The following is a 16,365-nucleotide window of genomic DNA, read 5'->3' on the forward strand; positions in this document are numbered from 1 at the left end:
ACAGCGAGCACGCCTCTGTCCAAAGTTCAAAAATCCATCTACCAGCTCACTAATTAAAATTTGATCTTGTTTATATGATCTGTACACAAACAAATGTAAAAGGGACACGTTATGGTTTTAGTTTTAGTCTGAATTGGCTCGAGTTAGATGCCCAATGCAGCGATAACGGCCCTGTGAAATTCTCAGAGAGACGCTCAATAATCCTGATTCTCAAAACGTGCAAAGTTTCCCTGAAATTTCAGTGCTGCACCATTCTGAGCTCTGGAACCTCCTCTGACTCATTTTCTTCTTTTGCACCGCACAGATTTTCAAACCTGAAAATAAAACAATTGTGACTCACGGGCGGTGGAGGACGAGATGGTGGAGGCGGCGGCGGCGGGTCCTTGATGACCTGGATAAACAGAAGAAGCAAAAGAGCGTCAGCACAGCCCGTCAGGAGACGCATTGGGACACGCACAAACACACGCGCTCAAACCTCATCAAGACGAGCGCAGACAAGGCTGACAGAGGTGATTCGTGACAGGTGACTGAGCCAAACAGAAACATCCCTGAGCTCATCTCACGGTGGAGACGCCGTCGCTGCCAGCCTGTTTTGCAGCAGCGACTGCTGCCCCATCGCGTCACTGACTGCTGATTACAAGGATTCTGCTTGTAAACCAACATCAGGGGCCCCCCGTGCAAAATAAAGAAAAGCTGAAAATCAACTTGTTGACAGGGGAGTCTTTGGGGCGAGCGCCGCTGCCCGTTTAGCTCTTAATTAATTGGATGGGGTTCAGTGCTTCCACGCAATCCCCCCAATCATAAAGTCCTAAGGAGTTAATTAGCTCCAATGAGATACAGAGGAGGAGGCTTGGGCTCAGCTCCAAGCCCCGTCTGAAGGGAAGATGAGTGGCGGCAAACACACACAGAAAATACAAGAAAACACACACACACGCGCACCCTCACCCACATATAACCAGGACACGACTCTCCCAGAGCAGAGTGACCGGCCAGCGGCATTGTTTGTGACAACACTGGATGAGAGGGCACCTGAGGAGCAGGTTGTCCACAATGTGATTCCACTCAAGGACAAGATGCCTCGGCCGGGTTTTTCAGATGTGCACGGCAAAGCAAAGAGAGGCCTGACAGTGACATTTGTCAGGTGTCAGTCAGACGCTTCACATACTGATGTCCGACTCTTTACTGAAGACGCTTCTGCCACTCACTCACCAAAAACCCATCTGTGAGCGGGCTGGCGCTGGAAAGACCGAGGCGCTTTATTCTTCGGTGTTGTCAGTTGCTGTAGGTCACAGCCGTCACGTGAAAACACAGGCCTGCACACTTGCAGTTTATTTATGTTCTTTTTGCATCTTTAATGCTTTTTAATGGTTTTTAACAAGTTTTCTTTTATTTTGTGTATTTTTCACAAGGAAACTAAGAGAAAGTCACCATGCAAGTCAAGTTTTACATAGTGAAAAATCGATAAACTCAAAGAAGTCCAGTCGCTTCTCTTTCCAAGCTCCTCAGATTAGCACCATTGGATGACTCGTCCAGCAGCTGATCCAGCAGGTAAAAATACCAATACAGTCCAATATTTTGTACTGTTTCCACTTGCGATAGGGTTATGGATGAACTGGCACTAAATATTTTCACTACAACACGTTGATGCTTTTAAGATTGACCCCAGCCAGTTTTTTTAAATGAACAAAGTCTCTGTTTCACGACTTGAAGTTCATCAAACGGTGTAATTTAAACAGACGGCAGCTCACAGTGAAGATTTTAATTAACTAAATCATGCAGTATTGCAGAATGGCTGTGTGGAGATACTGTGCGATATCTTAAAGTACAGTGAGGTCACAATCTCTTCTGAATAATGTCTCCATTATTACTCAATTAATCGATTAACATGCCGGTGACAAAAACTTTTATTTATTTAACTATAGAGCAAATCATTTATAGTGAAGGCAGGGAGATGTATCTTCTTACAAATTCAGTTCAACTTTCCTTTTTTCTGTTACTGTTTGTTGAAAGTCTTCAGGTTTTGGATCAAAGTCATCAAACTGAGCTCAGGAAGTGTTATTGGAATTTTGTGGGACATTTATTCAAACCTAAATCCTGATACAAAGGAAAAAGCTTCTGTTCACCTCCTCGCCCACTCCCCGCTCCCCACACAGGGGTGGACACAGTAGGTGCCCTATAAATGCAGTGCTTATAATTGCACTAAGGACATATCTCAACCTGAGGTGCGCTGCAAAGTGGAAAGCTGACCTTTGTTCATTAGTCATCAAGGACAGATACCACAGTGTCAGAGCTGGTTATGCATTTGCTAAAGTGGTTTCGGAGGGAAAAGGAGCGATGTAATTACGGCATATCATAGATCCTAACAGCTGTTTCATTCACTCTTAAGCTCAGGGACGCTATCACACTCTCTGCTTACTGTTGTCATTAGAATAATGAAAAATAATCAATTAGGGTTAATTAATTCCTTTGTAACACACAACCGGCTGTAAGCAAATCTAGTAAAGGGCTACTGGTGGCCTCGCCATACGCTGATTAACATCATTTCAGCCACACCTTACGTTCACAGGATTATCTCTTTTATTAAGTAATTATGCAGCAGATTTCCTGCACATGTTGTGAGACAAATAAAGCGTCACACAAACGCTCTGCTGCTCTTTCCCAGCTACCTGATGGACAGATGTGAAGAGGAGCAGCGCGGTGGCATAATTAAAAACTAAACCACAGGATATTTCGCCATCTGACACAAGCCCCAGCGGCCCGCCGCCGCAGCCACGACACCGGGGGGAATTGGACCAATCAGAGGCACTCGGGGTATTGTCCCCATATGGCCGTCTCCGTAAACGTCCAACTGGACTTTATAATCTGTTCGTTCCCAACCTTAAGCTCGAACCGTGTCGTGTCAAGCTGTTTTGGGAGGCTTATAACGACGGATCAGTGGCAGATAGCATATTCGAAAGTTTAAAATTGCTTTAGGTCTTCATCTGCGGAGAAACTGTTTGTACGAGAACAAAACAAATAAAAAAATCAACTGAAAGAGAACAAAGACGACAAAAGTTCTGCAAGAACAAGAAATAATTAGAGATTAATAACATATTAAGGACCAAATGAGTCGCAAATGTGTCCAAAAGTGCATCCAATTTAGCAGCGAATAGTTTGTAATTTGGATAAACTGGCAATGTAATTTAAAACGGCATCTCCAATCCTGAATCCTTTGATTTGAACTAAAGGCGATGCCATTCGAGTTTAATTTCCAAACAAATCATAAACAAAGAAATTACCACTCCACAGCTTGTATGACCTCTCTCCTGGCATCGGTCCACGCGGGAGAGAGAAGGGGAGAGAGGGATTGTGGGAAAGAGGTTGGGCATGTGTCTCTGTGTATGTGTATGTGTGTGTCGAGCGTGTGTGCGCGGCCTCATCCCGACTGCTGAAACCTGGCAGACTGGGGGTTTAAATATTAACAAGCCACACATGGCCCTCCTCTTCTGCCGCGTCCCCCGATGGAAGGCAACAGCAGCTCTCTCCACCAAGACAAACACGTCCACCGCCAGACATGCTGCAGGGGGTTTACATTTTAATGCCTTTGTTGGTTTTCCAAAATATGCTTCCATCTCATCCTGGATGGGATCCCTTCAGGTCCACAAAGCCAGGTGACGTCTATCATTTAAGGGCCGGTGCGGGTGAGCGGGAACAGAGGTCCGCCGCGAGGGTCGGCGGAGTAGAGGGTAAATTTGCCTTTATCAGATCTCAATAGAAAAAGGCAGAGACAGAAAAAAGAGGCTGCGCACACCATCTGTAGCCCCTCTCTCATAGCCTCAAACGATAATCTGTTGTGGATTTTTGTAAACGGTTAAGCGGGGGAGACTTTATTTCCAAAGGGGGTGAGGCCAGAGCGAGGTTTTTAAAACAGTACTCTTTTTTTTAACCAACTAAACCAAAGTTTCAACTCTGGACAAAAAAGCAAAAATATTTTCTAGTCATAAGTTATGACTTTAAGAGCAGATTTCAGATGAATTAATTAAACGCAGCCTCAAGTTCCACTTTAAAACACCCCGTACACATGGGACTGGAAATGTGGTGACTTGTGGAATTAATGAAGAACCTCCCAACCTCCACAGAGAGAGAATAAAAAGCACGACCAAGAAACACAAAACTAAAAAAAACTAAAAAACCTTATCCCTAAGCAGAAACATTTAAGTCATAACCGGCTGTTTCCACTTTTCACACTTTTAGGACCAAAACGAAGGAACAAAAGAACATTTTTGATCATTTTACAGCAGATGTGTGTCTCTGTTTCAACATCCTTTACTCAATTTATGAGGATGAAGCTGAAAAATAATCTGTCCTGTCAAGTACGTGGAGAAAGATTTTTGTCCGTTTCATATGCGGTATATGTGTGCATTATACACTGAGCCACCTTTGTAATTATATCTATTGAACTGCCTGTTAATACAAGTGTTATATCAGCCAATCACATGGCAGCAACTCCAGGAATTAAGGGAGGTAGACATTGACTGTTGTTGGTGGCAGACAGGCACTGCTGGGAGTTTCCCACATAACCGTCTCTGGGGTTCACAGATAATGGTCCAAAAATAAGAAAATATCCTTTGAGTAGCAGATCTGTTGATGTTGAGTCATAGGAAGGCAACAGAAAGTCAAATAACCCCTCGTTCCAGCCAAGGTTCAGAAGAAGCCGCCTCGTAACGCACGACATGTCAAACCTGCATCGATCGATCCTGCCTGTATCTGCAGTTTGGAGCGGCGGCCTTTTAGTGTCAGCTGAGCTCAGTTTAAAGGTTGCACTGTTGCTGAGCATCTCCGTCTCTTTGTGACGACAGCGTGCTCGTCTCCTCATGGCTGCTTCACAGCACGCCGCGAAGCTCAAATCATCTCCAGCCCATAACAATGAGTTCACTGTCCTCCAAAGGCCTCCACAGTCACCACATCCAGTCGAGCATTTTCACTTTTGTGTTAGTCGGGTGAGGAACAAACAAAAATCAGCAAAAATATTCACTCTTATTTTTTAGTGAAGTACACGCACAGGCCTCTGGTCTTTAGTGGGCGGGTTTTAAACAGCAAAGGGAGAGCGACAGTAGAGGGACGTTTTATTTAATCCAACTTCTGCCTAATGCAGGTTTAAATAAACAATATTAGCAGCACTGAGGAAGAATAAGAAATATTCATAATAGTGTATCTAGAACATGATTGAATAGATGTGTAAAAGTGTTTTAAGCTGAAGCAGGACATGATGGATTCTAATGCGATAAAACCGCTAAAAGTCTGTGTGATTATTCTGAATCCCTTCAGTCCCCAGGTAGGCCCGACATTAGTCCTAAACAAACAGAGACTCTGGTAACTTTCATGCAATCTGTCACTCACATCTTTCTGCTGCTGGTCTATGTTATTGTTTTTAACAGTCTGTTTGTGTAAAGCGACTTCTCCACATATAGCATGTGCAGCAATCGGCCGCTGGTCTGCAGTGCTCTGCGGTGTTGCTAAACCAGTGTGACTTATCGCGGTAAGCGGGAGGTGACGAGCTTGAACAGATGTTCGGCACCACTTCCCTTCGGCAAGGCTTGGTGAATAACACCGAGCCTGCCCGTCACCTCTTTGTGCTTTTTAACTGGTGATTAAACTCCATCTTTCACCCAAATTAAGTCAGACTTTACAAGACATGCTTTTTCAAGTGACCTCATCTTTTTCAGCAAGGCGGTGCTGTATGTGCCGCAACAGGATGTTTACAGCTGTCAGAGCAATACGAGGGAAAAAAGTGGGTGATAGGGTTTATCCTCATCAGATTTACAGGACGAGGCAGAACAAAGAGCAGCAACACTTTAGCGTGTTTTTCTCCCCACAGTCGAGAACCCGCTCTCATCTCCGCTCAAAGCCAGATTTAATTCATTTATCAGTTTTGGTTGACCAAACATGACTGTGCTGGTTATAGGCGGTGTAGCAGCACTCACCACTTTGCAACACAGAGGCCACAACCACCACATGAGGGCCAGGGCCACGAGGAGGAGCAGCACCAGGAAGACTATCGCCACCACAAAGCCGTCCGACTGAAGGAGAAAAGGAAAAGGCAAAACAGTCACACAGCTGGAAACAACTGGATGCGTCAAAGCTAGAGGAGAAATATTAAAAGTTTGTTAGAAGGAATACGAAATAGAAACAAAGGGGAACACGCGGTCGATAACAGCTAAATCGGAGCAAGCGTATCGTCTTACAAAAGAGCAGATGTTTCACAAAGTGTCTATAAAACTATGACATTGCTTCATCATATGAGAAACACTGAAAAAAAGGAAGTTCTGCTCAAACATAACAGGAAAACTTGTAACCTTATAGTCAGGCCATGTTTTATGCATCACTTCCTCAGTTATAAAATCAGGAAACGCAGCTTCATGTTATTAAAGGGACTTTAAGTTTAATCTGGAATGTGAAATATCAGAGCTCAGCATTAAACTCACACATGTGGTAGCAGAGATGGTGTGGGCACTCGAGATGAAGGACTTGCCGTTGTTAAGGCTGATGAGAACATCCATTTTCCTGTAAAGGAAAGAGTTTAATTAGTATCAGAGGAAATTAAAGGAAACAGTAGGAAACAACATTAAAACCTCGTCTCACTTTATCCTGCCAGTTCTCCCACGTTTGTCAGAGAAGAAAAACACGTTTGCATTTCCAGGGAAGTTCACTGTGTTGGAATTTTCGTCATACGTTTTCTGTTTTTGCAAACTTTGTGATTAAAGATACTTCAACTGTAAACATCGGGTCTCAGCTGATATCTTTTTAATCTCCAAGAAGGACAAGCATCGCGCTGCAGCTTGTGTTTTTTTTGCAACATCGTGCCCTCAGTCCTGTCTTACAGGGGCTAAATGTCACCTCAGCAATTTTCCTAAAAGACTTTTTTTTGACCTCCAACCAGCGCAAAAATAAATAAATAAATAAATTAAAAAAATCACCTGTGTCCATAAAATCAGGATTTAATAATAAAATGAAATTTTGAATATTGTAAATTTTTATTATAATGTAATTCAATTCATTAAATATACATGACTTTTTATTTTCCAGGCCCCTTTGAAGTACTGCAAAGTACCTTTAAATATACTAGGACACATGTTTCACAGACACTCTATTCAACCTCCCAACCCCATTCATAACATAAGCTGGCCTTTAACATCCTAAAGCAATGATGTCAAACTCATTTTAGTCCAGTTGGTCCCACTTTGAGGAAGCCATAACACTACAGCATCACAGCTTATATGAAACACACACGCCTCTAAATTTCTCATTTTTAAATAAGTATAAAGAAGTCTGCTCAGAGCTGCCGCTCTGCTGGCTGAAGGCTACTGCAGGAGCCCAACTTTGAGTCTGCTCTCCAGATCTTTTTCTGCACGTCACCCCACTCTTTCCCTGGTTTCCTGTCCTCTCTCTCCTCTTCCCTCTCTAATAAAGCCTAAATGCCAAAAATTATTCTAGAAGCTTTTTCTATTTAATTTTCAAATGTAACAAACCATCCCTGTACAAACAGCCTGAGTTCTCTTCAGAAAAACACAGAATGTATCTCAGTTGTTGTACATCCAGTAAAGCTGGAGTAGTTACAATTTAACTGAAGGATGTGAAAAGACATAAAATCATCACATGTAAAGCTTTTGTATCTAATATGAATCAGAGATCCTGCTCAGATTTGCACACATTTTTACTCATGTGTAGTCATACTGGTCATGCATTACTACACCGTAAACAGCAACGTGGTTTGTTTTTAACAAAAACGTGTAATTAATGACTTCACTGTAATTTTATCACACGGCGAAGCCATCCGGTGCGCCAAACGGGATCATCAAATCTCGCCCCCGAGCCTCATGTTTGACACCGCCGTCTTAGAGGTAGCAGCACTGTTTGGGAAGCTTTAATTGCTTTTTAAGTAACGAGTTGTTGCCAAGCAACATTATTATTTTTACCTGTCTCTCTTCTACCGTGCTACATGTGTGTGTGTGTGTTTAATCAATCTAACAATATGTATTCAGTGTTATTGAAAACAGTTTTGTTCTCCCTGATAATACTTTGCTCTGCATCAAGACTTTAAAAATAGAAGAGCTCTATAATTCTATCGTTGCTCTCGCAAATCCTGTTCTCACAAACGCTAATAAGTCCTGGAGTCATGTTAGCACAATGCTCAATAAAGACAACAATCAGAATTAAATAAATGTCCTCAGTGGAAGGAAATCCTGTCATTATCACATAATCATCGTGTGTGGGTGAAGTAACTTGACTGGCAGTAACAAGGCTCCTGAACTCCGAAGACTTATTTAGAGAGAAAAATGCAAAGCCAAAATGGGCGCAATTAAAACCCTAATGATGAACGGCACCGCAATTTCCATATGTCTATTATGCCCAATCCAATTACCGCAGGTTTAATGAGAATTCAGGATATGGAACGAATGAAACGCCTGAAATATTCCCTCCGACACAAAAAGAAAAGAGGCGAGAGAAAGAAGTACGCAGAGCGGTATTGTGTGCGAGGGGCCAGCTGTGAGTGCACGGGAGTGTACAGAGGAGGCCTGCATTAAAAATGGTGCAGTGGAATAATAACAAGAGTGCTCTCTTTGCTGTGGATTTTGCCTCAGGCAGTGCCTTGGGCCACCAATTCTCCTGTGGTTCTGAACAGATGAGCGACCAGACCATGTGTCCTTTACTGCGCCGTCTAAATATTCGAAACTGACTTTTTTGCACCTCACCTTATTTACTGCGCTAAATATTTAAAATACAGTGCAGCGACCTTTAAGCAGGATCCGCTCTGACACCTCACCAACTTGTTGATGATCAACTTGTGCTTTCAAATTATCTATTACTTAATAAAGTTATATTAAAAAGAATAAAATAAAATCTTTATTGGATATTTGATGCAGGTCTTTCATATTTAAGCAGCTGGTGCATTTTAGGCAATGCTACAGAGGGCAAAATATTCTATTCATTTATTCTATTCTGTTATGTGTGCTGCAGATACACTGACACTTTTATAGTGACAGTCAGTGAAGGATTACAACGTAGCAGGATGAACAAAATAATAAGTAAATGTAATGCTCTTTTAGTTTTAGGTCAGCGGTCCCCAACCAATGGGCCGAGTCGTTTGGTACCGGGCCGCCAGAGTTGAGAGTCGGGTGTGAAATTCATGGTTTTCAGGGTTTTTAATCGTTGTTATTTTATCGTTTTTATCATTAACTCTGTTTCCCTGGGTCTTTTCCCATGTGTTATGAATAAATCTTCTTTTTTTGGTACCGGTACTGGTTTTATTTTGTTGTATTTATCCGCGACACCTTACGCTGACAGATTAACTTTGCAATTCGAGGAAAAAGCATGTGGGAGAAGTTTTCACAAATCATTAACAGGGAACTAAGAAACGCTCTGGTACTGCTGGGAAGGCTTTACTTGACCTGTTTCAGGTTCCTTTAAACTGTTAGTAATGTGCTACATGTCTTTAAACCTACACAAAGAAAAAGGTCTTTTTTTGACTGAAAATGAATGAATGGTAACTTTAAGAGTTGAAAACTGAAGATTTTGAATGAGAATCAGTTTTCTTCCATCAGGAAGCATCACTGGAAACGCTGCACGCCTCCGTAGCTCGGCGAAGATGTTCTAGGTCCCTGCATGTTAACTAAGCGCTCGCGCTGAATGGATGAGGGGAGAGGCTAATTTAGCTGACACCATCAATCCGTGATAATGGTGGGCAGGTTGTTAATCAAGCTGGAGGTGTGGACCCCGCAGTGTGTAGGGTGGAAAGCTCCCAAGCGAGTTACACTGATGAACCCACTTCTCCCTCGGTCGACAACGCCGGACATCTTTAACGCACCACAACCCAACCATAGTGAGCGAGGCCTTTTTTTCTCCTCCCTCTCTGAGACACTGACTGCTAATTTACCAAGTTACTGTTGAGTAGGCAGAATGTGCTCTGACACAGAGGCATAAGTCATAGATCCTCTTCTCTTTTACACACTTTTATTTCCACGAAGACGACCAAAAGAATATAGTAATTGCGTGGCCAAATCTATTAAAGTGTTGCTCTAATGATTAGTCACTCTGCTGCTCGCAGAATATGAATCTATGGCTTTTTCGTTAGTCAGTTGTAAAGTTCATTTTAAAAATGTTTAAATGCAATACTAGCAATTTGATTATGGAGAGGGGGGGTTAAAAGGTTTAAAAGAATTTAAAGAGGCAACCCAGTAACTGAATAATTGAAAACAGAGCAGGCTGTCATTTAACTTTTCCACAGTAAAAGCCAATGAGTGACACTGAGGAGAGAGCTGCAGCTGCTGGTGGGTTTGTAGTTATGTTTGAATAAATGGGAGCTGAAAGGGCAGACTGTCACAGGGCTGAGGGATCGCTCAAAAACAGACACCGCTTCCCAGGGACACCGGCTGAACGGCCGAAGGCTCCTTCCCGCCGCAGACCTCTGGCTCTGCATTGGAAAAAGTTTGTCCCCAGGCTCGCTATAATTCATCAGAAGGTAGGCCTTCTGTGACGCTAAGCTTTGGTGATGCGATGCAGCTGGAGCGGCTGACAATGGTGATGCTAATGGCTTTCAAACTTCCCTTAAAGATGTGAAAATTGAGGAGGGTGAATAATTTACAGCAGAGCATATGTGGGGCCTGTCACCCGGCATCCAGGAATCATCAGTCTGTATGTGTTTGTGTGGCAGAAGTTCTGAAGCTCAGTTGATGGGAGGGATCGCCTCACGAAGCCTGGACAGCAGATGAGAGAATGTGGTCCAGACGAGACAACCGCTATTGCTCTAAAAATTGGCTCCCCGTACAAAATTGGAATATTGACCGGCTTCTTATAACCAATAATCCAATTTGGTGATAATACCAACTGAGAGCACTTCTGATTGGTACTTTCAGCTCCACGTACATTCCCTCTCGTGGATGGATCTTATTAAGAGACAGGAAACAGGGTTCGCGGCTATTCTAGTCTAGAAAACGTGGCAAAAAGATCCCCAAAGTCATGTAGGAAAGGGATCTGTTTACCCATCGTTGAAGATCAAAGGTTGGACAGATTTACTGAGACAGTCAAAAAGGCTTTTAGAGAAATCTGCATTAGATTAAGGGAATATAAAATATTCTACCAATTTTACAGTTAATCAGAAACACCAAGAAAAAAAGTTAAAAGAAAGACCAAACTCCTGGACAAACCTGACCAATGGAGACGTAAAGCAGAGATGGGTGACATATGTGCACTCGCACCAGGTGACCTGCACCTACAACAGGTTTGAGTGAATTTGAACAGAGAGCATTGGCGCTGTTAAGTATAAAGTGCCCTGGGCTGCTCGATGAGGTTGGCCCAGGCACGGTCGGTCGGGTCCAGATCCAGATTCAGATCATGTTACAACCAATCAACAGACACGAAGCAGGCCTGTGCTGCAACATGAAGGGATATTCAGACAATAGGACATTTCAATCAAAACATCCTGATACCCCCCGGGGAGCACACGGGGTGACGATGTTCTTTGCAGCAGCACGTCTTATTTATCCACCAGCATATCAGCGTCACTGCACCTGCTGTGTAAAGCAGCTGTCACCTCCCTCTTCAGGTATTTTTTTTGTTTCCACCATTACTGTGAGAACACTTCGTGAGGAGCACCAGTGGGGTGTGCGGGGTCTCCTAATGGGGATGCGCATGGAGGGCTGGAGGAGGGAGCATAGAGTGTCAGCAGATGCCAGAGTTTCAAGCCTGATGCCACAGCTGTCAGCACAGATGACGCCTCTGCCGTGAGTGCTCCCGCACAGCTCGATGACCGGGAACGCTCTGATTCCTGGACGCCAAAGCTAGATGTGGTGCCGTGTGCCCCGGGACCCCAGCGGGACAAGAAACCGCAGCTGAGGACCTCAACTCAGTCGACTGCTGTATCTGAAATATGTTCCCCAGCAACTTATATCTGTGAGGCAAAAACAAAAATTCAAGCAGTGCTCGCGAGGACAAGGCCCCATGTGTAACAAAACATGGCTGGAAAGGGGGAAAAGGATTGTGCGATGAAATGACAATTCTTCTCCGGCTGAGTAGAGCCGTGTTAAAGGAGCATCCTTTGCAGCGGCAGTGGTGATGGAGCAGAAGCAGACAGATGGAAGGAGACGGAAGTTTCTGGGCTCTGGAGTTCCATGCAGGTGGTCCGGGGTGCAGGGATTGTCACTGCATGGTAAATTATTTAAATGGAGAGCACGGAAAAGGGAACGGCTGCATCTGTCGCACATCCTTTTAAAGCCCCTCCAGCAGATGTGTTTACTCACCACCCGTACCAGCTAACTACTTAATGGGTCATCATCGGCAGCCAAGAGTTAATTAAGCAGGCCTTTTGCAAATGGCGGGTACGTAACATCAGTGTCAGCTCAGGTCCTATCAGGTGCTGGAGACCTGTGATGTAGGGCGTCCGCTTCATCTTTTTACAGGCTGAACCAAAACATTGTGTTTGGCTGCCCTGAGCTCGACTCAGGAGAAAGAACCTGGACAAAGTCCAGCAGACGCTTTGAAATGCTGAGAAATCCTCAAGGCTTCTCAAAACTCTATAAAAATATAAAATATATGCATGACTTCACAACTTTATCTGTGCAGTAAAAAATTACAGACGTGTCAAATGACCTTTCTAAAATTCTTAAGAAACCTTTTCAACTTCAGGCTCCTTCCTCTGTTCAGTTATTGCAGTGCTAAAATATTCAGACAATAAATAACCAGCTCTAATTATGATCTAATATCATTTTATTTTATGCAAAATGGCCAAAATGATCTGTCAAATTTCCAAAATATAAGAATTTATGTTTTCTTTTATATTAAAATCACTGAATTCTTCCCGGTTGAAGAGATTTAAAGGTACGTAACCATATGACCTGGGATCTGGGATTTTTGTGGCATTCAACTGAGAAAACAAGGATGAATCTATTAAATCCATCAAATAATGACTTGATCGATTTATCCACAATCAAAACAACTGATAGTTATATAGTGATGTAAATGATCTTTTTTCTCCCTTATAAAAACATGAAAAGATCTTTTTAGACTTTATAGATTGAAAATAAAACAGAAAAATAACCAATTCCATGTACAAGCAGTACAACAAACACTGAGGGTTGTTTAAATGCATGCTTCTGTACTGACAGGTCTGCAAACAAAAAACTTCATAGGATATTTTGACTGTCTTATAGATTTTTACTCGCTGAAACCAGGAAAAATATTTTTAAAATTCCATCTTGTAGGGTCTACCTTACAATATAAAGCGCCTTGAGGCGAATGTTGTCGTGATTTGCCGCTATTTAAATAAAATTGAACTGAATCTAGATAGGTTTCCTTGCAAAACTCATGCTTTTAGTGTAATTAAGTGCATAGTTTCCCTTAAACTGAAATCTGGTATCTATACTTGAGTCAAAGTATAGATACCGGGGGGGGGCAGCAGGTCCTATCAGGCTTACTTTGCTCATAGTGGAAAGTAAGGAATCTCAGAAAAATTATGCATGGTTACTTGTAATAAAAATTGATTTTTTTCACCGCTGTTGTAGTTTATTTAATGTAAACTCCTCCTGTTTTGCAAAAACTGTACGTGATGGATGGAAATGGAGATCATTTTTGGATTCAGCACCCTAAAATTCATAAAATTGACCAAAAATATGTCATGCAACTGAAAATAATTTTTTTTCAGACCTGTGTTATTAATGCATTGATGTATGTTTTTGCATTTAAATGCTGTTTCTTAGAGTCTGTATGTGTATGCTTCCATCTCTTCTCTGTAGTTTAGGCCACTGTTTTTATAAAATATAAAAAAATGAAAATATCATGTTTTCATGAACACTTTAGATTTTTGACATGAGCGGATTAACTGAGGTGAGGTTCAAGTTGAATCGGTGTAGTTACGGCATCGCCGCCGTCATATTGTATTATACACAATCTCATTTAGAGCTGGAAGCCCTTCAGGAGCCAGCGGCACTCATAATCATACATTTTTGATTGGATTGCAGTCAGCAAGGACATTAAAATCTGTTGTTCCATCTATAATGCCTTAGCGATCATCTGCTATGGTTTGGGATTATAAGAGATGCCGTTAAAATCAAACAACAGCAACGCGGGCTGGAATGAACGCGTATTTGCACTGTTTTCACTCGAGTGTTTGCGGCTTGTATGTATGGGGTGTTTGTCTCTTCTACACTGTTTACTGCGTCTTTACGCGTTTTAACATACAGCTAATTTACAGACTTAGGAGCTGATTGTTTGCACAAAAGACTTTTGAAAAACTGAGTGGAAAAAAATAGAAAATGTGCACGAGAGAAACCAAGACTTTAATCTTTCAGTAAAACTTTAGAGACGTGTGATTTAAATAAAAATAAGAAGAAAACAAACAAACACAGAGACCTGAGCTGCACAAAAGAAGCTTAAATTCTCCAGAAAAGGGAAGTTTGCTTTTTTTGGGGGAAGATTCTTGATGTGGGTAAAAGGGGAAGTAACTACTACAAAGGACGTGACCTTATATATGATTCACCGACTGAGTTAAGCTTCCCGAATTCAACATAAAGCTGAAAAACAAACACTGAGATCTGGCATTTATCCTACACAACATTCCTTTCTTTCCTTTGCCGTAACAATTTATAGGGCAGCATATTGAATCTATTTAGATTGTCCCTATTTGTAGACGCCAGCGCGATCCTGTCATTGAGACTTCACACGTCTCTTCTTGTCATCGTGCCAAGATGAAAACATAAATGTATCTATAGAAACACAAACGAGCTGCATATATCATGTCATATGTTTCTGAGAACATGCTTCCTGAAGACACTGCTGCATTTCCACGCACAGTGAATATTTACAGCCAAGAAAGTTCACTTTTGTTCATGCTCACCAAGTGTTATGGCAAAAAAAAGAATATACTGAAATATATATATTTACCTTGAATAATTTTAAATGTCTTGATTAAATTAAAGGTGTGCACGGAAGCATAACCTCTAGCTGACCTCGCCTTTGCATCATATCTGGAGGTCTGTTGTGTTGGAGCTCTGCATGATATACACATGAACCTCTGCCTCATCAGGTGTTGAGCAACCAAACTTAGCACACAAGTACATCTTAGGTCAGTGAGGGGTTTCATCTCTGATGATGTCATCATGTTACTTAGGCAACTACTTAAAATGTAAAAAGTAAGGAAGAGATGTAAGAAAAAACCCTTCAACCTTTCTGAAGTGAGTGAGCCAAAAGTTAAAACGCTGTTTCGATAAAGAAAGTGTGTAATAAAAACATCAAAGCCACAGCTGTGGACAACACTGCACACATGACTGACACATATGTCACCTGTCATGGTAGGTGATGAATCTGATTTTCAATTCACGATTACAATAAAATAATTACACTCAGTAAAATTGATCTTTCTTCTTCATGACTCGAACAAAAAGATTTAAATAGAACAGTTACAACACTATGATGCATTATACTATATCACATAAAGCTTTCTCTGATATTTTAGCATCACTGTTAGCAGAGATTCCACTGTTTGTGACGGCTTCTCCATATACGACAATAAAACAACGTCCTACTTACTGTCCGACTTCATAGAGCTTCGGGGCGGGACACAGCAGATAGTCATTACGCACCGTGCTCGGCTTCTCAGCTGGAAGAAATAAAAAAAAAGTTTTATTATTAACTTTGCAGATTGTTTAATGAGGTAAGTACGGATTACGCATTGTAACACAGTATCTGTTTATGTATCTGTGCTTGTTCTGTCTACACAGTCAAACATGAAGGAAACCCTCGATCACCACGGTGTAACACAAAGCCAGTTAAACTAAACTGTCCCGTTAGAAAGTGTAAACCATCACGAATCCATTTCACCTGCTCTGGTGTGATTTAAAACACAACAGGTCCACTGGAGGACCAAAAGCAAGACAACATTTTTGATGGTGGTGGACACAGACCATTGCTCTCTCCTCACCTTCCTTACCGATTGTTCTCTAGTTCTGGTCTACTGGTGACACAAGACGGTAACTGCGTCCAGTACAGGTTGGGTTTGCGGTCTCGCCCAGTATAGTCTCAACAGTGTGCAGCAGAGCAGTAGTTACGTAAGGAGAGCTGGAGAGGGGCAGCATCAATCCAACAGTAAGACAGGTATCTGCTGCTTTGTGAGAGGAGGAACAAAAGCAGCGCTGCCAGAGCCCCACAGGATGACCTCCGCTCATGGTGAACCTGCCAGTTCTGGGGTTCTCTGGCAACCAACAGCCTTCTGTGAGCCTCTGTGTTATCCTCCTAAGACCCGAACTCTTCCACAGCATGCATTTTTAATTTCTCTTTGATATTTGGGCTGATTGGGGCCCAATGAATGTAAAATCAAAGAATTACCAGATTTATTTT

General features: G+C 42.2%; 1 protein-coding gene across 2 annotated transcripts in view; it reads right to left on the reverse strand.

The window, feature by feature from the left end:
* Positions 1 to 16,365, reverse strand: part of antxr2a (ANTXR cell adhesion molecule 2a) — an 82,968-nt gene that overhangs the window by 44,703 nt on the left and 21,900 nt on the right. For both annotated transcript variants that reach the window (XM_085367556.1, XM_085367557.1), the window contains exons 10-13: positions 15,559 to 15,628; positions 6,465 to 6,543; positions 5,964 to 6,059; positions 341 to 391 (exon numbers count right to left, since the gene is read on the reverse strand). In XM_085367556.1, the coding sequence (XP_085223682.1) occupies positions 341 to 391; positions 5,964 to 6,059; positions 6,465 to 6,543; positions 15,559 to 15,628 (296 nt within the window). The remainder of the gene's footprint in view (positions 1 to 340; positions 392 to 5,963; positions 6,060 to 6,464; positions 6,544 to 15,558; positions 15,629 to 16,365) is intronic.

The sequence above is a fragment of the Diplotaxodon limnothrissa genome, linkage group LG12 (genome assembly GCF_057381915.1).
Source record: "Diplotaxodon limnothrissa isolate DT_005_m linkage group LG12, D_limnothrissa_male_GT1.1, whole genome shotgun sequence".
Lineage (NCBI taxonomy): Eukaryota > Metazoa > Chordata > Actinopteri > Cichliformes > Cichlidae > Diplotaxodon > Diplotaxodon limnothrissa.